General features: G+C 43.7%; 1 protein-coding gene across 4 annotated transcripts; it reads right to left on the bottom strand.

Annotated features, from left to right (window-relative positions):
* Positions 1-180: 180 nt before the first annotated feature.
* Positions 181-27,262, bottom strand: LOC105463936 (zinc finger and BTB domain containing 34). Of its 4 annotated transcripts, none has more exons than XM_071078843.1 (3): positions 27,162-27,262; positions 24,183-24,303; positions 181-8,473 (listed from the first exon to the last, which is right to left on the bottom strand). In XM_071078843.1, exons 2-3 carry the CDS (start codon positions 24,200-24,202, stop codon positions 6,949-6,951), a joined length of 1,545 nt encoding a protein of 514 aa, XP_070934944.1. In that variant the 5' UTR covers positions 24,203-24,303; positions 27,162-27,262; the 3' UTR covers positions 181-6,948. The 4 variants fall into 4 exon arrangements, with proteins under 4 accessions (XP_070934944.1, XP_070934945.1, XP_011709683.1 ...); XM_011711381.3 differs by lacking the exon at positions 27,162-27,262 and adding an exon at positions 26,675-26,924 and having other exon boundaries at positions 5,272-8,473; XM_071078844.1 differs by lacking the exon at positions 24,183-24,303.

Below are 27,262 nucleotides of genomic sequence, written 5' to 3'. Positions count from 1 at the left end.
AAAACTAGCCGGGCGAGGTGGTGGGCGCCTGTAGTCCCAGCTACTCGGGAGGCTGAGGCAGGAGAATGGCGTAAACCCGGGAGGCGGAGCTTGCAGTGAGCTGAGATCCGGCCACTGCACTACAGCCTGGGTGACAGAGCGAGACTCTGTCTCAAAAAAAAAAGAAAAACCGAAGGAAAACATCATAGAAGATGTTGAGTAAGTGCCATTCAGCCAGGAAGGTGGCTCACACCTATAATCCCAACACTTTGGGAGGCCAAGGCAGGAGGATCACTTGAGCCCAGGAGTTTGAGACCAGCTTGGGCAACATAGTAAGACCCCATTTCTACGAAAATAAAAAATCAGTCAGGCATGGTGGCGTGTACCTGTAGTCTCAGCAACTCAAGAGGATAACGTGGGAGGATCGCTTCAGTCCTGGAGGTCAAGGTTGCAGAGAGCTTTGACCATGCTACTGCAGTCCAGCCCAGGTGACAGAGCAAGACTCTGTCTCAGGACAAAAAAGAAGAAGAAAAAAAAAAAAAAGCCACTGAGGATTGAAGAGCTTTGAAGGAAATGGTCCAGGAAACAGAGGTGAAGACTAGAAGACAACTGGGGATTAGTGGTTGTTCTGTGACATTATAAAGAATGTTCGTAAACACCCCTGAAGCCACCCAGGCTTGGCCAACAATTGTAGGAATTATAATTGGAAGAAACCAGAGTAAGGATGGGTCTGACATCAGGACAAATGAAAGATGAGCCAATGACTGCCAATGGCCTTTGCCAGCAATGCAGTTCAATGTGGTCTACACAACATCTGCTCTGACTCAGTGCGTTGGCCTCAGTTGATGCTCCTATTTCCAGGACTCCACCCCCTTGGGATAATCCTCGAACCCTGCTGGAGGAGAAGCTCACCCGTTTCTTGATGTTGGGCTATTTTTCCAGCCTTACGGAGTAAGCAAATTCATCAGAAGCCACTGCCTGACATCTCAGAGTCACCAGAGTCAAACTGGGGCTAACGAAGGCAAGTGGCTTGCTAAAAGTCACAGTCAAAGGCAAGGATGAAAGCCAGACCTTCAGTTATGCTAGCCCATGCACTTTCTCCATCATTCCCTTGCCTCCCTCAGGAATCCCCGGGTCCCCAGCTAGCAGGTGAAGCCGGTTCCTGTACAGACCTTTCCTCCTGTGCCCCATCTCACCGCCCATCTCACCCCAGAGGCCTGGTGAGAATTCGCTTAACAGCAGCCCTTACTTATGGGTAAGGAGCAGGTCACCTCGCAGTCCCACAGGAGCTGAGGTCAATCTTGCCTGCATCCCAGCCAGACTGCCTTGTGCGACCCTTCGGGAGACACGCATTAGCTCATTCACTCAACAAACACTGCCGAGTGCCTACTGTGGTGCCGGGTCCTGTGCTAAGGATACTCGAGGGAGAGAAAAGAGTTTATAAACCCTGCTGTCAGGGAGCCTCCAGGTTAGAGGGAGAAATACTAACTGAATCATCTCGCTAATGAATATCCAATTACAAACTGAAATAGGTGCTCCAGAGAGCAGGAACACAATTCAACAAGTGCTATGTTAGAGAGGCCTGACCTGGAGGGCTGCTGGCGGGAAGAGGGGGCCCTGGGCTGGAACCTGGAGGAGGAGGGGGAGTTAACTGGCTTAGTGGAGACATGAGCCTGTGCAACCCCACACTTTGTGGACGACTGAGCAAGGCACATTCTCTGCAGGCGCGAGGGGAAGGCATTCACCAGCGATTCGTTCTGGGGGCGCCTGGGTGCAGACCAAGGCCGACAATGCAGTCGCCACACAAGAGGTCAGAAATACACTCACTTCTTTCTCTTCTTCTCAGCACGATAGTGGCACAAGAGCTTCTTAGGAAACCCTAACCTTTCAAAAACAGTGATTACAGAAACTATGACACTGCAGATGTTTGTCAGAGCCAGTGACACTCACCAAAGCTCAGGGGGCCCATGCAGAGGGAGACCACAGCACATGTGCTCTAGCAGCATTTTTATTTACAAACAGCAATGTCCATTGACTTTATTTATACCATAAAAAAGCCATTTACAAGCAAGAAACAAGAATTCAGAACAAAATTAAGCAGCACTGAAATATTCATGTCACAAATCTAAAACAAAGTGAATACAAGAGTAAAATATCATTTGAATAAATAGTCTTAAATTCATGCTATAAAATAATCCTTAATGGCAAGTTACTAGTTGATACAGCATCCGCTTAGCTAGCTTCATTTACTTCATATGGTGATGAAGTGTGGAGTTGTGAGGTTACCAGTTTATATTGCAAGATAATGACACTGTGTTAAGTCATTCAAATTGCTCAACCATTTATAACGGAAAAAAATGTTAGCCCTACTAATAAAAGTGGTGAGAGAGATGGTTTTCACATTAGGAAAATGGTCATTCTCAAACAAACCAGGTAAGTTTACCTCTTACAATAGTCAGGGCAGCAACCAAAGGCTTGGGCAGCAAGTCCAAAGGTTGAATTCACAGCATACTTGTCACTGAGGGGCAGCAAGAGGTCTGTGGACTGAATCTGCTACAAGGAGAGCCAGGCAAGGCTGACTCCAGGACTTGATCAAGAACTACAATAGCCCTGTCTGTGCCAGACCCAGGGAGGAAACCAGAGAAAGCAGGTTCCCTTCTGGGCCGAGAAGTCAAGCACTGGGCAGAAACAGTGGGAACACTCTGGCACTTACTGAAAAAGACGCATGTGACATGTGACAACCATTACAAATTTGGAACAATGTGAATGACTTTTCTGAACTTTTAGTTCAGTTGCACTGAGTAATATGAAATCTATGATTTATGAACTAGATAGTTTCATATAAAGAATTTACATAATTCCCCAATACTTTCATATATAAAATTTAATAAATAACCCTGACCAGTCTAGAAGCACCATTCAAGGGGCATGTGCCCTTGGAAAATAGTTTAGGTGTTGCATATTTGAGTCCCTTTCAGTGGAGGCTTCACAGGAAACCATTACAGAATTTAACAATAACGAGGACAACAACAACAAAAATCACAGTAACTAAGAGAAAAAGTTGATAAAATAAAATACATTGATCTCTTTAAAGTAAAGCTCATTCACATAGATGATATTCCCCCCAGCCCTTGTTTTGTGTTCCTGCAAATTTTTCCTAGAGTCTAGGCTGTAAGAACAAAAATAAAAACAAAACCACACACAAAATATGCAGGCCTATATATGGTCTGGGCTAAGGGAAAAACAAAGAGTTGGTTATATTTGCTAGCATTAGAAAAGACATTTACTCATGCTCTGGAAGATTTAAAAATTATCAATTTCGTTCTACAGTATATTCTGCTCAACAGTGAACCGACAGTATCCTTTCTGCTGTTAAGAAAAAACAAAAAAACAAAAACACCTAAACTAAAAAAAAAAAAAAACCACAACTGCCAAGGCAGAGCCAATTGGTTGGGAGGCTTTTTCCACTGACCAAAAAATTAACTTGTCTCCATATACTGTATTTACAAATATAATTTCTAAATGTATTTACAGCTTTAGTAGAAATTAGAGGGTAGAGAACTGATTAGAATGAAAATAACTGTTTAAAACCACAAACATTAGTAAAAGTATAAAATTCTTTGTCTTCACAGTTTGTAATAACGGGCTAAGTATCTCTAGAAAAGGACGCTGTCACTGTCTTCACATTGTCTAATAGTGAAAAGGTAGCTCAAGAAGAGACTCAATTATGAACAAGCCTATATGAATTCAGGATATATTTTACCGTAAAAGATTTCTTCACATATCACTTTATCTTAATTGATTTCTGCATCTGTTATAAATGAAACACCTAACCTAAAACTGTACAGAAATAGGGACTTTGCTTTCCAAAAAGAGTTGCTCTAAGGAGTTACACAGCGTACTTCGTCTGCGGAGACGTGAAGTGAACTTCAGGGAGAGAATGTTTCGGTTCTGTGGTCATGTTAATCCTCCTGACACATCCTCATGCGGCAAGGCACAATTAATTGCTGCTGCCCGATCTGAATGGAGTTAATCTCTCACCAGTCACGCCCCTGGGAAGCATGACAGTGCGAACGCTCAGAGAGGCTACACAGCTCCGTGCTGGCCTAGGCGCTGCCTCCCTCGAAGCCCTGCGGAACTTTACAGTACTGTGTTATGGCTTGAGAATTCATTCTTAACACTGCGAGCAGTGGAAAGGGTAAAGTGTTAGCAACACGAATGGGAGCAAGTGGAACTTGCAAAATGTGGAATCATGATTCTTAGAGAGAAACTCAATCAATTTTCTGCCCCTTAACAGTCCCATTACAATGTTTGAACCTGAACTGTACAATCAAAGCAATGGATATTTTTGTCAAAGACAATTTTGGATAAGTCACTCTTTGGTAAACTCAAACCAGTTAAACAGATTCACAAATACAAAGAACTCCATGTAAATAAGGTTAAGACGGACAATGCCAAGAGCCAGGACGCTGGAGGTGCCCGCACCAGGTGCCCTCCCTCCTCACTGTCTCTCATACCACGGAATGCTCTGGAGACCTCGCTGAAGGCCCCAAGCCTGAGTGAAAAGGAGGTTCCTTCCCTGAGCTTGACCTCTTATGTCCTTGGATTTGGGCATTTCTTGTCACAAACTTAATTTGTATCACAACACAAATTTTTTGCATTCAATTAAAAAAAAAATCAAAACCAAACTTATTCATGTAAGGAAAAAAAAAATCACAAACATTTACCTGAAACCCCAGAACATATTTAAGTGGGTAAACACTTGGGGTCCAGCCTCCCCTTGAGGCACGCGGCTTTAACAGGAGTTGAACAAGTGCTTCAGGGAGAGAACAAACCCCTACTTAGGCAGTTTGACGAGGAAAAAGGCATACTATATACCCGATTTAGCAAAGGCCGCTCCTCGGGAGCAGCGGGATTAGAGTGTAATCTGTAGGGAGTTAACACTGATGTGTAGCGCAGCAGTTCACACGTGAACAGATCCTGTGTGCTAAAGAGATGCGACTGCACAGCTGCCACCCCTGGGGGCTATTACACACAAAGGGCTTGAATGACTTTTTTTTCTCAAAACAAAAAACAAAAACAAAATAACAATCCACCATTGGTATTTTAAGAGCCAAAAAAGCACAGAAAACCAGCAAACATCAAATTCTGTATTCCTTTAACATCTAGCCTCTGAGGCTGGTCCTTTGTTCGTTTTTCTTTTAGGTGGCTACACTGTTCTCCTACGGAGGTGCACTGGTTGTGCATCTCAGACCCCAGGTTCTCAGCCAGATACCAGAACGCTGACATCCCACAGGCAGCCTGCAGCACAAACTCACCACCAAACCGCCTATAAAATTACTCTCTGCCAGAGTTTACAGTACCGAAGCAATCTTGGAAAGCCTGTTTGTGTACGTGAACACAATACAGAACTGAAGACATTTCCGAAAGTACTAATAAAACATTATTCAAATAGGACTCAGGTATCTTTTCATACAGTAATGTGTTTGCCAGCACATGCTTTTGAGGTCTCTTTTCAAGCTACGAACTCAAGAGAGGAAAACAATTATAATTCATTATTACCATTAGATTTCACATTTTCTACAACTATACTGACCTAAAAAGACACTTAACAAAAATAGCACCACATGACAAAAAATGGTGACACACAGATTTGGTGACACACAGAATATCTTAGAGGGCTTTTAAACTGTTGGTTCTTTAAGCAGGAAACACTGAGAGAGTGGGGGAGCCACTGAGGCTCTCATTAGCACACACAATACTAAGATAGATATATTGCTTGCAATTCCCATAGAGTATAGCTTTACAAAAAGTACAAATTCTAAGTTCTGCAGTTTCCCTGGGAACTGCATGTAGAAAAAGTTGCTGTGCACCTGAACTGGCTGTTTGAAAAGAGAAAGAAAAAAAAGAAAAAAAAAAAAAAAAAAAAAAACCACAACACTGCTTGGAGAATTTTGTAGAGAGAACTACAAATCCCTTTCCTTAAGTGCGAGTGAGTACTAACTCATGATAGAGAGTGATTCGATTTAGTTACCTGGTATGTATGTTTCTACAGTACGGAATGAAGGTAGATTTGTAGGCCAGTAAAAACCTTGAAAACCACTGCTCCTTTGGGGTTGGCTAATATAACACTACACTATGTAAAAAGGTCAGCACCACAGGTCATCCAGCTTACCTGCTGGACAACTAACAAAAATTCCAAACGGTTTCCAACTAGAGTTGAAGAAATTTTATGGCATTTGGTTTATGTATTTGTTATGAAGCAGAGCTGTGAACACTGTGATTTGCTTTGCTTGCTTTTGGACACAATGATTAATATAAACCTACTAACATTCTTTTGTAAGGGAAATGAAGGGGCAAAACCCTAACATATTAGGTAGGGATGAGACAGACTCAGAAGCCCTGTTCACATTGTATTAAATTATATATTCCTCTTACATTCACCTCAACCAGAATAAACTCAAATTTGAGAATGTATATATACTATATATATAATAATAGTTTTATTATATATATATATAAATTGTCTAACTACCCCCTAAAAGGAATTTTAAATTAGAAAAGGTTACCCATTTGTATCAGCTGACGGCATCCTAATCTCCCTCCACGGAAGTGCACTGCTGCCAGCGCACACAATGAGACAGAGTATGCCTCTTGGCAGAGAATGGAGGGTCAACCAGTTGGCATAGCTAAATCACTGGCAGGTTTTGGATTAAGAGTTCAGCCAAAGAGGAATACTGTCAGCCTGTGTTTTCCCTGGATGCGTTGCCCTTCATGCTTTGAGCTCCTTCGGGGAGGGAGGGCAGGGGAAAGGATAAACACAACGAAGTGTTCCATCCAGAAACTTTAGAAAAACTGCCAAGAGACCAAGAGATTTCCAGATGGTTGGGAAAACCAAAGATTACAACAAAGCAAATCACAAATATGCATTGATTAATGTGCTTTGTTTGGGTGCACTTCTTTACCATCTTAATCGGGAGCATCAGACACTGTGTGAATTTCCATCCGGGAATCTAAGCCCATCTCTGAGGCTGACGCGTCATTTTCTAGTTTCTGTTCCACGTACACATCTGTTCTCTCGGGGGACTCAATGCGACTCCTGACTTCAGCGACGCCCGGGTGGTTTTTCCGCAGGTGCTGGTTGAGGGTACCTTGGAATGGAAAGCACTTGCCGCAGATCTCACAGCGGAATGGTTTATCATCTGTGTGGCCCCGGATGTGGTACTCCAGCTGGTCCTTCCGTGTGTACTTCTTCCCGCAGAACTTGCACACAAAGGGGGTGATTCCCATATGGAGTCGCATGTGCCTGTCAAGGCTTCCTTTCTGGTTGAAGGACTTTCCACAGTAAATACAGATCAACCTCTCATTGTACGGGTACCAATGCCCTCTCGCACTCCTCTCCCGGGGGCTGCTCTCATACCCGGGGTTGTTCATCATGGCTTCACTGTCAGAGCCCTGCACCAGGCCCTGCAGGTCACTGTGCAGGTGGACAGACAAGGCCCGCTTCTGGCGGGCACGCCCTCCTCGGAAACAGCTCAGCATGGACCTGGATGGGCTGGAATTACTCAAACTTCCAAAAGCTTCTGAAACATTGGTTGGCTGTGAGGCTGCTTGGGAATAGGAGTATGCGTGCTGGAGCACAGAACCATAGGAGCCCACATTCACTGCCACAACTTGTTCCCCATCAACCATCTCAGTGTGGTACCCATCATCACCCAGGGAGGAGCTGTCGGAACAGCTGGGCCGGTCGGACTTCTCCATCTTCACTTTCACCTCGGTGATCTGGCTCTCCCTCACCAACAGGTCTCCTTGCTCATGGTCCCCCTCTATCTGAATCTCATACTCAGAAACGCTCCCACTGCTCCCGCGGTCTGAGTGCCCCTCCTCCTGTAAGCGGCTGCGCAGAGCTTTGCTGGGGGTCGTCTCCATCCGGAGGTCACTGCTTGCGGTGGGCTGCCGTCCCTGAGAGCAATAAGGAGGAGAAATCTCCACTGGGTTGGCAAAGAAGCTGCTGTCTTTGACACCGTTCCGACTCTCGGGATTCTCTTCAGCACCGACGGTAACAGAGTCAACATCTCCAACGCTGATTTTAGAATGGATGCTCTCTAGGATCTGCGTGCACTTGTCAATGACACACTGCATCTGAAGAAAGCTGGCTGCAGTCAGAAAACTGACAACATCCTTCAGCTGCAAGGACATTCTTCCAGTGTAACAAAAAGAAAGCAACTGCTCAAACACATTGGGATTTTTAATCACTGATATTGACAAGCCACTCATGGTACTCAACGCTGAATGGTCCCGGAAATACGGGGAGCTGGCAGCAAGGACTGCTTTGTGGGCTCGGAATGGCTGACCCTGAATGTGTACAATGATGTCACATAGTTTCCCCTGCAGGCGGAGTTCGTTTAGCTGGCTCAGAACGGTGCTGCTGTACTCGGGCACATCAAACTGAATAAAACTGCTGCTGTCCATTTCTACTGACATGAAGCGTACTCTGCGGAGAGAGAGAGTTGGCATCATTCACCAGTGACTCCTCACTAAGTACAAGTGGCATAAACACAAGCTTACAACGACAATACCATTGTGGCTATCAAACCTCCTAAAATCTACCTGAAGCATTCTTCCCCTTGTTTTAGTCTTTCACGTTTTGGTTACTTCACCAAAAGCCAAATAAACTAATGATCAATTAGCCTAGTGTCACCGTTGCCTAACATTCATCTTGATCAAAAGTAAAATATTTTACACAGAGTAGGACTATTTTGGCTCTGAGAAATCGGTATTCTTTTAGGACAAATATTTCCCCATTTCAAGTACTTTTGAGGGTTTGAAGTACTTTGTGAAAAATAACTAAATTCAGGCCAGGCGCAGTGGCTTACACCTGTAATCCCAGCACTTTGGGAGGCCAAGGCAGGCAGATCACTTGAGGTCAGGAGTTTGAGACCAACCTGGCCAACATGGTGAAACTCCATCTCTACTAAAAATACAAAAATTAGCCTGGTGTGGTCAGGTGCGGTGGCTCACGCCTGTAATCCCAGCACTTTGGGAGGTTGAGGCGGGTGGATCACAAGGTCAGGAGGTCGAGACCATGGTGAAACCCTGTCTCCACTAAAAATACAAAAAAAAAAAAAAAAATTAGCCGGGCACGGTGGCGGGTGCCTGTAGTCCCAGCTACTTGGGAGGCTGAGGCAGGAGAATGGCGTGAACCCGGGAGGCAGAGCTTGCAGTGAGCCAAGATTGCACCACTGCACTCCAGCCTGGGCGACAGAGCGAGAGACCGTCTCAAAAAAAAAAAAAGAAAAAAAAAAAAAGAAAAAAAAAATTAGCCTGGTGTGTTGTGCACCTGTAATCCCAGCTACTAGGGAGGCTGCAGCAGGAGAATCACTTGACCCCAGAAGGCGGAGGTTGCAGTGAGCCAAAAGTACACCACTGTACCCCAGCCTAGGCGACAGAATGAGACTCCTTCTCAAAAACAAAAAAAAACCAAACAAACAAAAACAAAACTAAATTCATCTAAAAATGTTCTGTCTTACTTGTGTATTTCTGATTGGTATTTTTCAACTATGCAGCACACTGGATACAATAAATGGAGCCAAACCCTTTTCAGTATTACTGTCTTGATTTGTGTGTTTGCCCTTCAGCTGTGTACACCTTTATATCTCTTTTGGGTTGGGTTGGTTTGGCTGAGACTTAGTATGCTCAGTCTCCTTCAGTGCAGTATTATTAATATTATTATTATTATTTTTTTTTTTGAGATAGAATCTTGCTCTGTCACACAGGCTGGAGTGCAATGGCATGATCTTGGCTCACTGCAACATCCGCCTCCTGGGTTCAAGTGATTCTCCTGCCTCAGCCTTCTGAGTAGCTGAGACTACAGGCACCCGCCACCACACCCAGCTAGTTTTTGTATTTTTAGTAGAGATGGGGTTTCACCATGTTGGCCAGGCTGGTCTCGAACTCCTGATCTCAAGTGATCTGCCCGCCACAACCTCCCAAAGTGCTGAGATAACAGGCGTGAGCCACCGCACTCGGCCAAGACAGTATTTTTAAACAGTAGTTATTTTAGACAACAGGAATGAAAGGGTGACGGACACATCAAAAGGTGTGTGCCACAGCTGTGGTACACCTACAACAGATTTCCTTCCTGTGGCCTAAACATGTGCAGCACCAGACTGCTCAGAACTACTTAAGTATATATAGTCCAGGCTCGATCCTCTCACCCAAACACAACAAAACCAGATCTAACAATTATATTTTAAAACCTGACCAACAGAAATGTAAATACCTCCTAAGTATTAGATCAGAAAAAAATCTAAATGGAATAAAACTACTTAGACAATGAGAAAACACATAAAATCTGGCTTCAGGAGTGAAGTTTACTCATGTCTTCAACTTACTTGAGAATGTATCTCCAAAAAAGAGATGGACAAATACATGATAAAGCAAACACAGTAAAAAGTTAACAATTGTAGAGTCTACATGGTGGATATTTGGGCACCTTTTCTGTTTGAAGTTTTTCAAAATGAAATGTTGAGAGTTTTGAAAAAAAAAAAAAAAGCTGTAACAGGAAAAGTCAGTGCCTTAAGAGTTTTAATCATTAAACAATCAATACTAAAAATAAGTGAAATGGCTGAACTCAGGAGGTCAGAAAAGGAAAAACAAATGATGCCCAAAGACAGTAGGAAAATAACTAATACAGAAAAACAGCACATAATCACAGAGGGAATTTTTAAATTTCAAGACAAGACAACATGCAACTAAATCTAAGACTCTCACAGGAAAGGATCAGTTAAATGTGCCTAGATCATGTCCGAACTTTTTTTTAAATCACATCAAAATTTGAGTTAAAACATTTTAGTCAAAGAGGAATACTGCGCCCTTATTTATCCTAGATTTATGATTGAAATCAATTTGAAATCTGTATGAAATGAACATATTTTTAGGATAACATAAATTGGCAGAACTAAATAAGAAACAGAAGTGCCAAGGCACAAATGATCTTCAGGCCGTTCACACTGTTCTAGATGCATGTAAAAACATTTAAAGCATCTCAGTTCATATGGCACAAATCTGATAGCAGAAGATGACAAATAGCAGAAAGAAGAAAACTGTCTACTTCATCTAAATAAATAGATTTTAAAGTCCTAACAGAAATGCTAGCAAATACAACCTATTAAAATAATATATTATGACCAAGAACAGCTGTTTCACAAATGTAAGGATGGCTACATGTTCAGAAATAAATAGACGAATATAATTTGCAACATCAATAAGTCAAGGAGAAAAACCCATATGACCAAATCAATATTATGTCAAAAATGCATGTGACAGAAAGTTAAATGCCCTTTCAGAGTAAGGGGAAAATACTCAATAGGCTAGAAACAGAACAATAGTTTCTTAATATAATAAAGTGTATCTACTACAAACCAATGGCAACATTATCCTTAAAAAGGAAACACTGCGTATGTTGGTATACTTAATAGGGAAAAGGAAGGAAGGAAGGAAGGAAGGAAGGAAGGAAGGAAGGAAGGAAGGAAGGAAGGAAGGAAGGAAGGAAGGAAGGAAGGAAGGAAGGAGGGAAGGAAGGAGGGAGGAAAGGAAGGAAGGAAGGAAGGAAGGAAGGGGAAGGGGGAGAAAAAAGGGAACGGAAGGAAGGGGGGGGGGAGGGAGGGAGGGAGGGAAAGAAAAAAAGGAAACATGATGTCTGCATTTCCCAAAATGTATTTAGTAGAACCCAAGCCCAAGAGCTGGCCCCAATATCCTCACCTCCTAGGGATTAAAACACACATTAGCATAATATCCTATCTGAAAAGTCCTATAGACAGGAATCCTGCTTAACTCAGCAGTTCGCAAACTCATTTAATGGTGGAACTGTTCTCTCAAGGTACACATATTAATATTTCCCAAGAATGAGTGTTCCCTGGAGCACACTTCGGTAAACACTTTAGTAAAGTCATTCCCATCAGCGCCTGGGAAGATATACAAGGTTATCTGCCATCATGTTCTTACTTAACATTATTTTAGAACTTCTAGCCAAAGCAACAAGACAAGGGAACATTAAGGCAAGCAGCCATTAAAAAAGAGACAAAATGACTATTACGTGCAGATGTAACATGCAGATTATTTACACAGAAGCCCCAAGAGAATCACTTGGAAAATATTAGAATCGGCATCTACTAAGTGGAGGGTTTCAAAAAATTACACATAAAAAACAGGTAAGATAATGACAATAAGGTGCAACCAACAATATAGCAACAGGAACTAGAAAATACCTAGGGGTGGGGGAAGATAAGCAAAAAACAGGGTCAACAAGAAAAATACAACTCACTTTAATACGGACAAAAGCCTGTATAAATGAAGAGAGGGAACATGGTTCTGGCGGGATGATTCGATACTGTAAAGAGAGACACTCTACCCCCAAAATTAATTTATAAATATAACATAGCCTGATGAAATCTTTTCTTAGAAACCTGACAAAATGATTTTAAAATTCATCTAGAACACTGTGGTCCAACATAAATATAAGACACTGCATGTGTAATTTAATGTTTTCTAGTAGTTACATTTTTTAAAAGTTAAAAAAATAAATTGTAGTAATATGTTATATCACCCAACACATCATTGCAGCATGTAATCAATATTAGAAAGCTGAGACATTGACATTCTTTTCACACTAGGTCTCTGAACTCTGATGTGTATGTTACACACAGCATGGCTCGGTTTGGACTAACCACATTCCATGTGCTCAATAGTCGCATGTGGTCAGTGGCCACCAAACTGGATAGTGCAGATCTGGAATACTAAAGAAATGTTAGAAATAGACAAATACAACCAAACTTACAGATGTCAAAATGTATGACTGGGCTATAAGTCATCGGCTAAGTATGTATTAAGTGTCAGGCACTAGGGATCCATCGGAGTTTTAATTTTCTCATCATAAATCATGATAAAAGCTCAGATCTTTCACGATGGGGGAGTGGTCAGAGAAGCCTACATGAACAACTGCTATTTTAAATAAGAACTAAAGGACAAGTAAAGGTTAGTCAGATACATGTGGTATCAGGGTGCTGCAGGGAACCTGTCCAGACAGAAGGAATCACACGTAGAAAGGGTTGGGGAGGAAGGACATGCTGGAAGTGTGTACACAGCTGGAACAAGGCGCAAGGGGCAGGACAGAAGCCACATGAGGTTGTCAAGGTAGAAATCAGACTGAGATGGCCTCATGGGCCATTTCAAGCAAGTAAAAAGGGGAGAATTACTGAAATAAATGCTGCTTAGAGAATTTGAATTAATAATAAATTTAGATACTTCTTCACAGCATACCCCAAAATAACCTCTAGAGGTTTTTCTAAGCACACAAAGATACCAGAAGAAGAAATGCAGATTTAACTACAGAAGAAATACAACTTTTATATGTCTAAAAAATACTTTTTAGCAAAAAAAAAAAAGAGGTAGAAAACAATAAAAAATACTTAAAACATAAACAGCAGGCTCTCGGCCGGGCGCGGTGGCTCAAGCCTGTAATCCCAGCACTTTGGGAAGCCAAGACGGGCGGATCATGAGTTCAGGAGACCAAGACCATCCTGGCTAACACAGTGAAACCCTGTCTCTACTAAAATACAAAAAAAAATTAGCCGGGCGAGGTGGCGGGCGCCTGTAGTCCCAGCTACTCGGGAGGCTGAGGCAGGAGAATGGCGTGAACCCGGGAGGCGGGGCTTGCAGTGAGCTGAGATCCGGCCACTGCACTCCAGCCTGGGGGACAGAGCCAGACTCCGTCTCAAAAAAAAAAAAAAAAAACAGCAGGCTCTCACAAATCAATAAAAGCCAAATGGAACAACTGAAAAAAGCGACTATGAACAGACGCTTTTAAAAAGAAATTAAAATAGCCTTTAGACGTAGAGAAAAAATGCTTAGGCCGGGCACGGTGGCTCACATCTGTAATCTCAGCACTTTGGGAGGCCGAGGCGGGTGAATCATCTGAGGTCAGGAGTTCGAGACAAGCCTGGCCAACCTGGTGCAACCCTGTCTCTACTAAAAATTAAAAAATTAGCTGGGCGTGGTGGCGGGCACCTGTAATCCAAGGTACTCGGGAGGCTGAGGCAGGAGAAATGCTTGAACCCTGGAGGTGGAGGTTGCAGTGAGCTGAGATCGCACCATTGTACTCCAGCCTGGGTGACGGAGCAAGACTCCGTCTCAAAAAAAGAAACGAAAAAAAAAAATGCTTAACAACTTTATCAGTAAAGCAACATCAATATGAGGCCAGGCACAGTGGTTCACGCATGTAATCCCAGCACTTCGGGAGGCCAAATTGGGCATATTGCTTGAGCTCAGGAGTTTGAGACCAGCCTGGCCAACATGGTGAAACCCAGTAAATACTAAAAATACAAGAATTAGTAGGGCAAAGTGGTGGGCACCTGTAGTCCCAGGTACTTGGGGGGCTGAGGTGGGAGGATGGCTTGAGTCCCGGAGGCCAAGGTTACAATGAGCTGAGATTGTGCCACTACCCTCCAGCCTGGGTGATAGAGTGAGCCACTATCTCAAAAATAAATAAATGCATAAACATGAGACAAAATACTTCTTTCTCAAATTGGCAAAACTTATAAAAATGCAACTCAGCTGGCACCTAACAAATAGTCAAATGTTACCTATTCATCATAGCATTCTCATGACATGGGGTGTATAAATAGTGACTTTTGGAATGCAAGGACAAAAGGAAGGTGGGTTCGGGCTTTTCAAAGGTGTGGACTGCAGGGCGAAAACCAGTACAGAAAGGAATGCAACAGAGCATTTCTGAAATAGAATGTACAACTGAAAACGGCTTCCCAATGAGGCTTCCTTCTCTGTGTGGTTTTTTCTTATCTGCTTTGTAGAAGAAAGGTGGAGAACAACACTTGAAAGATAATCACTGAGAAAAGTGGAACGCCACGATTAACACCTAAGAAAGGGATTCCATTTTTCCGCAATATGAGAAAGGAAGTGCTTTGCTCTCCTCTCCCTTACATTAACACTTCCTTTCCACAGTGACAATGAGATTCAAAGATTCCCCCCAGAGCTGCTAACAAGCCACACTCTTGAACAAGAAGCTTCTAAATGACTGGCACATAGTGAACTTACAGTTAATTTCAGTCTGAGCCATATGACCAGACTAAAGGGAGAGAAACTCATCATCGATCACAAGTTCTACACCCCATGTGTGGATTTGTCAAGTCCAGTGATCCCAGGATAGAGGAGGTCAGAGCCTCTTATGTAGGCACACTTCAAGTTCAAATGTGATCCTCTATCCTTCTGTACTGGCAGTTTTGCAACATGGGCTACTCACTGGTTTCTTGAAGGTCTTGATTTTCTCCCCTGTGTGGAATGTCAGTGGGTCTACACCTAAGTTAGATCAATTTTGAATTATATTTTTTTCTTAGAGACAGGATCTCACTCTGTCACCCAGGCTGGAGTACAGTGGCACAATCTTGGCTCACTGCAGCCTCAACCTCCTGGGCCCAAGCTATCCTCCCACCTCAGCCTCCTGAGTAGCTAGGACTATAGGCACACACCACCATACCCGGCTTTTAAAAAACTTTTTTGTAGGCCGGGCACAGTGGCTCACACCTGTAATCCCAGCACTTTGGGAGGCCGAGGCAGGTGGAGCACCTCAGGTCGGGAGGTTGAGACCAGCCTGGCCAACATGGCGAAACCCTGTCTCTACTAAAAATACAAAAAAAGAATTAGGCGGGCATGGTGGCGGGCGCCTGTAATCTCAGCTACTCTGGAGGCTGAGAATCGACTGAACCTGGGAGGTGGAGGTTGCAGTGAGCCAAGATCATGCCATTGCACTCCAGCCTGGGCAACAAGAGCAACACTCCGTCTCAAATAAATAAATAAATAAATAAATAAATAAATAAATAAATAAATTTGTAGAGACAGGGTCTCACTACATTACCCAGGCTGGTCTCGAATTCTTGGCCTCACTCCGTCTCAAATAAATAAATTAATTAATTAATTAATTAATTAATTAATTTATAGAGACAGGGTCTTACTATGTTACCCAGGCTGGTCTCGAATTCTTGGCCTCAAGGGATCCTCCCACCTTAGCATCCCAATGTGCTGGAATTACAGACATGAGCCACTGCACCTGGTCAATTTTTAATTAATTTTATCTTTAAAATAAAATATATGCATATGGTAGAACTTCAGATCATAGAACAGAAATAATAAAACTTTCCCCCAGCCCCTCTTCCCAAAGATAATCACTGGTAGGAGTTTTGGGGTATTCTTTCAGAGAAAATTCAAAACATCTATCAGCATAAACTGTTCTATACCCTACTTTAAAGAAATGTATTTAATATATCTTAAAATCTTTCCGCCTTAATCTCAGCACTTTGGGAGGCCGAGGTGGGCGGATCACGTGGTCAAGAGATCAAGACTACTAAAAATACAAAAATTAGCTGGGTGTGGTACGGCACGCCTGTAATCCCAGCTACTAGGGAGGCTGATGAAGGAGAATTGCTTGAACCTGGGAGGCGGAGGTTGCAGTGAGCCAAGATAGCACCACTGCACTCCAGCCTGGCGACAGAGCAAGACTCTGTCTCAAAAAAAAAAAAGAAAAAGAAAAAGAAAAAGAATCTTTCCACAGCAGCACATACACATTGACCTATTTTTTTCTTACTTCATAGTATTCCATTGATGGCTATATCACAACGTACTTAACCAGTACCCAGTTGATACTAAGATAGCCATTACAAACACAGACTGTCACCCCACAACACACACACACACCCCTCAGTTACATCTGGCTTTCTTATGTAAGTAAATCTGTAGTCTCAACTTCTAGCAGAATTGTGGTAAATTTTTCATTTCAGTTGATAATGCCAAATTACCCTCTAAGAGGCAGCAGCAATTATCCATTCACAGGGAAGGGCCTGCTCCCCCATAACTGTCAGCAATGGGTATCGAACCGTTTCACTTTTTCAGCCAAACTGATAGGTGAAAGATGTACCTCATTGTTTTGATGTGCTTTTTTTTTTTTTTTTTTTTTTTTGAGACAGAGTCTCACTCTGTCGCCCAGGCTGGAGTGCAGTGGTGCAACCTCTGCTCAAGGCAACCTCCGCCTCCTAAGCTCAAGCGATTCTCCTGCCTCAGTCTCCCTAATAGCTCAGACCACAGGTGTAAGCCATCACACCTGGCTAATTTTGGTATTTTTAGTAGAGACAAGGTTTCACCATGTTGGCCAGGCTGTTCTTGAACTCCTGACCTCAGGTGATCCACCCACCTCGGCCTCCCAAAGTGCTGGGATTACAGGCATGAGCCACTGTGCCCGGCTGCATTTGTTTAATTATAAATGAGGTTGATATCTTTTCTCATGTTTAATGGCAATTTGTCTAAGTTTGTCTTTGAACTGCCTACTCATATCCTTTGCCCTTATTTGCCTTTTTTATTGATTTGTCAGAGCTCTTCGCAAATTAAGGAAATTAGCCTTTTGTCATATGTGCTGCAAGTATTAGATTTAATTGCAATCACTAAATGGCACACTGACTGGGAATTTAAATTATTTTTCATACATTTATAGGAAATATTCACTCAACATCAATCTCTTACATACAGAAAACCAAAGGGAATTCAAAGATGAATAAAAGTCCCAGTCTTGCAGTTTGATAGAGGCTTAATGCAGATTCCTCACCACTCAGAGAGAGATGGGAATGGAATTCATTTTTGATAATGCAGAGTAGTGATTTATATGTTTTTCATTTAGATTAAGTTTGCAGCTGCCTCAGAAAACAATAATGAATTTGATTATTCCACTCACTAAAACCATCAGAACCAGAATTCTTTAATTCAGAAGATTAATCATAGGTGCTTCTGTCACATTATTCTAGGCAAAAAACCACACCCAAATTAGACATTTACATTGCTATTATTTTAATTTAAAAAACAAGCACATACAAGCTGAATTTACTTTCAGTATCATTAATACATATTTAACAAAATTTTGTTTTTGTTTGTAAAAACTACACTCTGGGAAAAAAATGTGAAATACTTCTTTTAAAAAATACACATGGATAGAACTTTGTTGAAACGGTTTTTTGGGAAGTTCAAAATTGTCACCTTCTCAACTTCTTCACAGGTCTCTTCGGTTCACTCAATCGATGGAAAGACAATCTTTCTGCTCTTTCAATTTCTTTAATTTCTTACTTCCGAATTCTTACTTTCTTACAAAGAAAGAGAATAATTTCACACCTGTGGAATAGCTTTCACCTCACACACAGCTTCTGCCGTGATCACATAAGGCCACCACTGGTCTCCCAGGTAGCTTCTGGGAAGGACCACCTCTGATGTGGGCAGGACCGACATTCTCCTACTTCCACGCACCCAGCTGCCCCCACACCAGCCTGGGCAACTATAAAAGGGGATGACTGCCCCTGCTGCCACACCCCTCAGCCTTCCCCCTTTACTTGGCAGAGTCACTCCACCACCATCATCATCCGTGACCAGCTTTTACTGAATGTGATACATGCCAGGCGTGTCGTAAAGGCTTAGGATGCAGTATGTCTCTGAATCCTCCCAACCTGTCCCTTAAGGCAGGTACTACTGCCCCCATTTTAAAGATGAGGAAACCAAGCAGCTGACTTTCCCAGGACCCTTCGGAAGTATGCGCATCCAGGCCCCCACACAACAACCCTTTATTCCTAGCAAGCTTGCCCCACGTTACATTCCTGCCCTAAGATGGTGTCAAGGAAAGGGATGGAGATGGGGCGGGGGTGTAAGTGGGCACACATCCTCCCTACTGCTGCCCAGAATACAGAAGGGCAAACGAGGGCATTTTAGTAATATACATCAAGATTATATCTGCATATTCACTGTGACCAAGCAATTTCAGCCGTAGGAATTCAGTGAAGCACCCTCTTTGTAGAGCAAAACCTCCCTCTTTTCTAGACCAGAATCACCGGCAGAGGTAAGGGTTATGAGGAGAAAAATGTTCCAGGCGGGCCCCTGCGGCCACCGGGTATCATGCCCTCCATATTCACAGCTTTGATCCCCCTTTCCTCCTCAGAGCCCCGGACCCTGGCTCATTCTACTTGCTTTAAATAAAAAGCTATCTTTACATGCGAAAGCCTCAATTAATTAGAAACCACAGCTCTAGGGCTCAAGTAAACCGGTCCTTTTGGTGTTTGAAGGTGAAAGTCACAGAGAGCAGATGCTGCCAAGAAGACACAGGGTTCAGCCCAAGTTCAACAGAATTCAAAGCAGCATTGAGCCCAGCGCCCTGAAAGCAAGAGCAAACTGTGAGGGGCCCTCCAGGACTGACCAAGCAGTGACGAAGCCAAGTCTGAAAGCACCAGAGGACGGCAGACAGGGAAGCCAACTGCAAAGGGGAGCGCAGCTGAAGGCGAGCAGCTTTGGGAGAAATGAACACACACTGCGGAGTGACAGCCGGCTGGGCAACCAGAGCAGGAGGCCACTCACACAGTGAGGCACTGTGGGTACAAGCCACAGAGAGAGCGGCACTGCCTGGAAATGACCGCACGAGCCATCCTGGGACACTCCTCCCACAGACCTGAAGTCCAAAGCCAAAGCGAGGGCTCTGGAAATAAGCATGCATGGCTGCGCTGAAAAGAAAATTAAGGTCTGATGCGAGACCATATGACGACAGGCTTGGTAAGTAATGCTGCTTGACATCTTCGCAAGATCCCACTCAAAAAAGCTACAGAATCCATCACTGCGCCCATGCATCAGGACAGCAAAAGGCTGCTCTGCAACAACACACAAGGGAGAGATAACCCCAATCCAGGTTAACGCATTTTACCCAAAGGGGCTTAAGAACAAAAAGCCACTTGAAAAAGACAGGAAAAGCAAGTGACCATCATGTCACATTCATGGCTGATGCTGAGAAGGGTGAACAGAAACCAGTGACTCAAGCCCCTGCTCTTCCATTCAGCTCCTCGCCCTCACTGAGTTAATAAAAGAGGCAAAAAGGCAGTAACTGCCCTTATATGTAATATTAGAGGGTCACATAAAATACCATGACCCACCAATGGCAAACACAGCTCCTCTAAACTTTCAAAGGTGTCACATGTTAACCAATTTCTTATAAAGCACCAAGGAATGTATGGAGGATCTTATTACTTTCTCTTTAATGCCATTCTATTCCTATGCCAGTATTTTAAAAAGATTTATCACGAAAAAAAAAAAAAATGAAAGAAAACATGGGTGAATTTATTTATAATTCTGACATAAAGGCCCTTCCAAGCATGACATAAATCTCAGATGCCACAAAGGCAAAGACAAATACATTCGACAACATAAAAGTATATGACAAAAAAAATACCCCTTCTCCCCAAAAGCCAAAAGATAAATGATATACTGAAGAAAAATATATGCATATTTGACAAAGAACTACTTTCCAAATTCCTTAATTTATAAATCAAATTAGGTGACATACACAAAAAAACCCTATGGGAGAATGGGCAAAGGATACAAACAGTTCAAGAAAAAAAAGAAAAATGACAAAAAAAGAAGCAAAGATGCTAAAATTTACTTCTGATTAAAGACGTTTGAAATACAAAAAGAAAAAATAATGAGATACCATTTTTAACCCATCAGCTTTGCACACAGTTTAAAAGAGCTGGCAAGTGTAGTCCTGAGGAATGAATAATTTGGTAATATCTATCAAAATTTAAAAGGCATTTACCATTTGGTCCACAAATAACGGGGAGGAATTAAGCCTACTAATATATAGGACTTACAAAAGTATAGCAGGAGATATATAATGAAAATAACCACTAAGAATTTTTCTTTGCTATAGCAAAAAAAAAAAAAAAAAGAACCCCCCAAAGGAAACTGGTTTCAAAAAATATAATCGACAATGAAATACTATGCAACTATTAAGACTGGGTAGATGTATATGCCTTGATATGGAAAGAGCACTAAGATTTGGCCAAAAACAGCAAGATGTAGACTAATATGTATGCATATATGTCACTCCCTTCATGTACATTTTGTAAAGGAATTATATTATGTTGCTTGCTGTATCCATTCTGGAAGGAACCACGTGGTACTATTAATGGTGGTCACTGTGAGGAAGGACTAAGGACTAAGGAGAGGGAAGGGAAACAGACTTTATACCTTTGCATTTCAAAAATCAAATAACTGTATTATTCTCACTAGTTTTTTTTAAGACATGTAGGTTAGTACCTACAAATATATAATTTTTTAAACCACAGAATCTAGAGGAGAAAGATGGGCTGCAAATGGATAATTATTATATCAAGCAGACAGTTATAGAGGCAGAAACAAAGAACTACAAGGAACAATACAAGGCTGATTACTCTTGACCAAAAAGATTTTTAAAAAATCAAAATAGAACAAAGGAAAACTTCATGGAGGAAGATATTTTTGAACAAGGCCTTGCATTTCAAAGGGAAAAGAAAGAACACTCCAGACAGAAGGAAAAGCAAGAACAGGGCACAGGGGAAAGCAGACAGACGGCGTCTGGGGTAGAGCAGGCAGCGTGCAGTGGCCCCGGCTCAGGGACAAGGAGGGCCACAGAAGGAGAAGGCCACAGTCGGAAGGTGGAGGGTCTTGAATACTCAGAGAACAGAATTCTGGCGGCAGAACCTGGAGACTGAGGCATGATGTCTACTTGGAGGCCACGTAGCTCAGCCAGGACAAGCCGGGCTCAGGTTTTCCACAGGGTCGTGGGAAACATGGGGCTGCAGCTAGAGAGAAACATTAGACCCGAAGATACTGATTTGGGAGTGACCATGTACTGACTGAGGATTGTTGTGGTAAGATGAGGTTACTCAGCGAGAAAAAAAAAAAAGAGAGAAGGCTGAGAATAGAAAGGGTGTTTGCTCCTAGAAAAGAGGAATGGAAACAGCACCCGATGAAAGGGGTAACCTCCTCACCTAGCCCTCTCCTCAAGCCTTTCCATTGACTAGTTTTGTTTTTGTTTTTGTTTGTTTTGAGACAGAGTCTTGCTCTGTGCCCAGGCTGGAGGGCAGTGGTGCAATCTTGGCTCACTGCAGGTTCAGGTGATTCTCATGCCTCAGTCTCCCGAGTAGCTGGGATTACAGACATGTGCTACCCCGTTCAACTAATTTTTGTGTCTTTAGTAGAGATAGGGTTTCACCATGTTGACCAGTCTGGTCTCTAACTCCTGGCCTGAAGGGATCCGCCTGCCTCAGCCTCCCAAAGTGCTAGGATTACAGGCATGAGCTACTGCGCCCAGCCCCATTGACTAGTATCTTTAAGTAAAATTCGGCACCACGTATTCTGTTAAGCTGTGAGGAAACTAAACAATGGAAAACTAATGACATCCTCTCACACTGCTGACCCATTCTGCAGAGAACCTAAAAATAAGAAGGGACTCTCAGATGCCATCTAGGCGAAACACCCACCTGGGCCTTAAAATCTCTACAACTTCCTTGGATAAAGCCTTGCAACTGTCTCCATATATCAACAACCAGAACAAAAGTAAAAATGTAAAAGCTGAACAATGAGAAACGTGCCGATTCTGTGCGACTCCTCGCTTCTGAGCTTCCACTCCTGGCGGTGAGCTCTCTGAGGGCAGGGACTGCGTGCCCAAAGCCCAGCACTGTGTCTGGGGCAGAGAGGCTCTCAGTACATGTCAGCTAAAACAAGCTAGTGGCTCAAGATCCATGGACTGCCACTACAGCCGCACCCTCAGCTCTGAACTTTTCCTTCTGGAGACCCCAGAGATGCAGGATAGTCTCTGCCAACGGCAAAATCTAGCAAGGTGGCTTATTCCAACCTAACCCATAAACACTCTAATTTGCTCCACAAGATGCTACACTTTGTTTAAAAATATCCAGTTACACTTCCAAGAAAAGAAAGGAAAGTTACAAATTTGGAAGTTGTTTAAGGCACCAGGAGGTACCCATTATTCTCAATCAAGATGCTCATGATTCCAAACCCAGATTTGCACCTGCTGGCTTCAGTCACTTGCTGATACCTGAGACACAGCTCAAACTAGGCTTTCTCTGGCAGGCACTGGAAACCTGAAGATCCCTAATTTTCACTTTCATACGAAGTCATTAAAAAGACCACAGATTGAAGCACTGCAGACAAAAGTCATGGTAACAGAAGTAACAATTATTAAAAATAACTTTTCTAGGTATTTCTGCCTGGGTCTAGATTAAAACCAAAATTGAGCTGTCATGAGCTACAATCGAATCTTTTAGAAAGCAGGAGTCAAATAACACCAGGGCTGCGTGAAACATTCTGGTGCTACTGAAACCCAATGCAAGAAAAAAAAATAAATAAAATGGCATTCTGTGATGGATATTCATGAAGCACTCATCCTAATTTAAAAGAAAACAAGTTTAGAGTTCTTACTGCATTAATTCATGTGAGCCTGAAAGAACATTTTTATCCAAACTGTTACATTTCCTACCAAGGCGTTAACATTCTCCAGGTCTGCTCAGATACACTAATTCCAAGAGGGTGCGATTTGTCTTTTAGTCAATGCAAAACATCATCAGAAGCTTCTTCTGAGCTTTCCAAGCAGGAGAGGAATGGCCTCTTTAATTTTACTAACAATGACAAGGACTAACCGTCAATAGGCTCCTACTGTATACAGTATGGTAAGTAAGCTCTTAGACTAAGAGACACTAAGAGGCTGCAGTTATCCCCATTCTACAGATGAGGAAGCAAACTCAGAGAAGCTGAGAAACTTACCCAAGGTCACTCAGCTAATGACTGGCTGAGCCAGGATTTGGACCAAGATTTGTCAGTCTCAGACTCAGAACTATTATCTCTTACAAGATTTTAATCCAGGCATATTGATGAGATGTAGGATTTTTTATTGGTGCTGGATTCTTACTGATTGTCTCCAAGTAGAAAGAGAATTCTCACTGAAGGATGTTCCACCACACAGACAAAGTCAGGCTGGGTCTGACACTGTGACGATTAAGGGGTCACAATATGTTGTACCTCAAGTGGTCTGCAGCCATTGCTTTGCAAAATGTCCATGATTTTTACTTCTGTCAGTGAAGTAGGCAAAAAGATGTTTCATATTTTAATCATTAATTGAGAGGATTTGTTTCAGATAAAAGAATAAGCTTTCTTAAGGCAAAGAATTCAAAAATATTAAGGCACAGCATCTTATCTGCTTACTGCTAGCTAGCATTTCAGGGGCACTGGCCCTGGAAAATACATTAAGTCCTGCCTCTTATGACAAAAGGATTAGAAAAGCTCACCTGGACTTGCATCCTTCCATGAGGTTTTTCTTGCCATCAACATCAACCAGAAAATAACCATTAGAAATTTAACTGCGTTCAGTTGATGACCTTCACTAAGCTAAATTCAGCAGTTTGTCAGCTACAAAACATTAAATAGACACAATTAAGAAGTTTGAAAGACATTAAGCAGAATTTAAACTACAGTAACATGAACATTAATGGGAATAAAACATAAAGATGGCATTCTAGATTCATGATACTGACATTTTAGACAAGTGCTGCAAAAGGCAGGCAAAAGTGGGGGGACACAGAGATGCAGAAATCCAAAACTCGGTGGATACACCGTTCAGCAGCTGATCACTTCTCCACCTTGATAAATGTACACCCAATAATGGCAATAACAATAATGAAAATGTACTAAGCAGTTACTAAGTGCTGCCCATTTTTCTACTTCATATAGAAGTTCATATACCATTTTCGTTTACAGTTCACAGTCACCCTGTGAAATGGATTTTATTATCCTCCACACCGCAAATAAGAAACGGAGGCTCAGAGGCATTAAACTGCTCATCTTCACAGAGCTGGGAAGTAGACTTGCCAGGATTCAAACCCATGATTCCAAAGCTGCTGTTCTTTCCCCACAGTCTCCGAATGAAGAATCACATGACTTTTCTCTTTTCCCATGATCAGAGGGGAACGTTTTAAAGTTTCAAAGATTCGTTCTGTGCTTTCTACACCCTAAGAGGGCAAGCTGAAAACATCCACCTTGAATGGTAGCATTACATATCACAGAAAGTTGACAAAAACAGATTCTCCTTAAAAAAAAAAAAAAAAAAAAGGTAAATTACAAAACAAAACAACAAGTTGTTTACCAACAAAAATCAGGAAGTATTTGAGTACCTATTATAGAAGTCCAGCCCCAGTATTAGACACCATAAGGGCTCCGAAAGGAGTATTAAGACACAATGCCCTTAAAAAATCTCCCACTCCGGCTGGGACAAGAACAAGTTCAACAGCCAAGGAACAAGTGCTGAATCCGAGTGCCACAAAGCCATGGGGGCAGGGAAGTCAGGGAACACCCACTGGAGGAAGTGTATCTTCAGCAGGGGCTTGAAGGAAGTGAAATGGAGAATTTGCACAGAGAAAAAGGAGGTCAGAGCTTCAGAAGGGGGAACAACAGAAGCAAAACCCAAGAAACCGTAACTAACTCAGTTCTGCAGGGGAGAGAAGCAGAGAACTGCGTTCAGGTAGGTGGGGTGGGGCCAAACCACGGAGAGTCTTGAAAAGACGGGGTGGGCGGTGGCTGGACACACCGTGGCAGGCAAGAGGCCACTACTCAGCTTTGAACAGTGGTATAACTGCCATGGCCTCTTAACTGATCTCCTGGCCTCTAGCTTCTTCACCAATGCCTTCAGTAGTTTCAACTTTGACCTAGTGTTCGAGTTCTTTGAGGAACTAGCCGCGGCCCACCTCTCCTCCTACTTCCCTCCTATATGAACCCTTCTCTGCCAGGAGACTGGTCTATTCACGAACTCCATAGGATCACTGGGCCTGATTCCTCTTTTCCTATCCGAATGCTACTCATCCGTTAACACCGGCTCAAATCCCGCCTCCTCACTAAGCCCTCCCTAACCACTCGGCCTACAGTGACCTCCATCTCTCCTTCTTAATTCTACAGCACACAGCCTTGTCTCATCAAAATTACCTTCTCATAGGTAATGTCTCAGCACCCTGGGTAAAGCTGCTTGGAGACTGTAAGCGTGCCTTCTACTACTTTCCCACCACATGGAACAGCATCTTGACATTTAATAAGCAAGCAAGCACTCAACTATTTTTTGACTTCCTATAGTAAGTTTGGCTTTAGCATAAAGGAAGGATGGGGGAGGGGGGAACCTCTGGAGTCAGAGACCAGCTAAGAAGCTGTTGCAATAATCCAGATGTGAGGCAAAGAAGGCCTGGACTAGGGAACAAAGAGAAAACGGGCAAATATAAACAACAAAAAATTCTGCATGCAAAAACTCGGCGGAATGTGATTAACTCCTGCTAGGGACAAAAGCAAGGGATGAATGAGGATTAAGGTGAGGTTTAGAAAACGCTTCTTGAAATCATTTTAAAGCCTGTCTGAAACGAAATGCAGTAAGTGGCTTAAAAAGTCCACACTGACAAAGTCTTCAGCGAAACTGCCCAGTATCTTGAACCAGGGACAGCCCTTCCAATTTGAGACATACACGGAATGGCAGAGCCAGAAGGCTTCTTAGAGAGTTAAATGAAACCCTCAATGATCACATGGGGAAACTGAGTCCCAGCATGGAAAGGACTTGCGGAACGCCTCCAGACAGAGACTCCCAGATGAGTGCCGCCCTGAAAGCACAGCCACTTGGCCTAGAAGGGCACTGTTTACACCCCCGGTCAGCCCCAGCCCAGCCCTCCGCAATGGCAGGACCAACTGAGCGCGAGTGACCATGGAGACGTCTGGGGCCAAGCGCAACCCGTCGCCGCCGCCTGTTTACCTGGAGAAAGGCTGTGGCGTGAGGCAGTGGCTCCGTGGCAGCCACCCGAAGGGCCGACCCCCTGCCCGGCCGGCTCTCCAGGGAACTCAACCATCTGACCTCCCTCCCCGTACAAAAGGGAGCGCCCCCAGGGCTAGGGGCCCGGAAGCTGGGGATCCCAAGACGCCCCGGGTGGAGGCTGGGGAGCCTAGGGCAGCTGCCCGAGCGCGACCCTCGGCCGGGCCAGCGGCGCCCGGACTAAAGACCGAGCACAGTTGGCCCCTCGGGGGCGCGCGCCTGACCCCAGCAGGTGCCCGGGCCTCCGGACCGCGCCCGGCCTCAGCTCCCGCCCGCGCCGGCCGCCAGCCCGCGGGACTGACCAGGCGCGAAGGCTCCCGCCCCGCCGCACCCAGAGGGAGCCGGACAGCGGCCCGGGGACTGCCCCCCGCCCCGCCGGCCCCGCCCGCGCCTAGTCCGCTGCTCGCCGCCCCCGGCCAGCGTGCCTCACCTGCGCAGAGCGCCGCGCTCACATCGCCCGCCCGCGGCGCCCCCTCCGCCGCCGCCGGCGCCAGGCCCGTCCCCGCCGCTCCGGCTGCCGCCCCAGCCCGC

Source organism: Macaca nemestrina, chromosome 14 (assembly GCF_043159975.1).
Source record: "Macaca nemestrina isolate mMacNem1 chromosome 14, mMacNem.hap1, whole genome shotgun sequence".
Classification (NCBI taxonomy): domain Eukaryota; kingdom Metazoa; phylum Chordata; class Mammalia; order Primates; family Cercopithecidae; genus Macaca; species Macaca nemestrina.
Note: the sequence above shows the minus strand (reverse complement) of the source record. Positions and strands in the feature narration are given on the sequence as shown.

What these genes read in the sequence shown, in the direction of transcription:
- LOC105463936 (XM_071078843.1), bottom strand. Translation starts at nt 24,202, where the DNA reads ATGGAAGGATGCAAGTCCAG. An exon ending in ATGGAAGGATGCAAGTCCAG is followed by an intron (nt 8,474 to 24,182) that starts GTGAGCTTTTCT and finishes CTCTCTCCGCAG; the next exon opens with AGTACGCTTCATGTCAGTAG.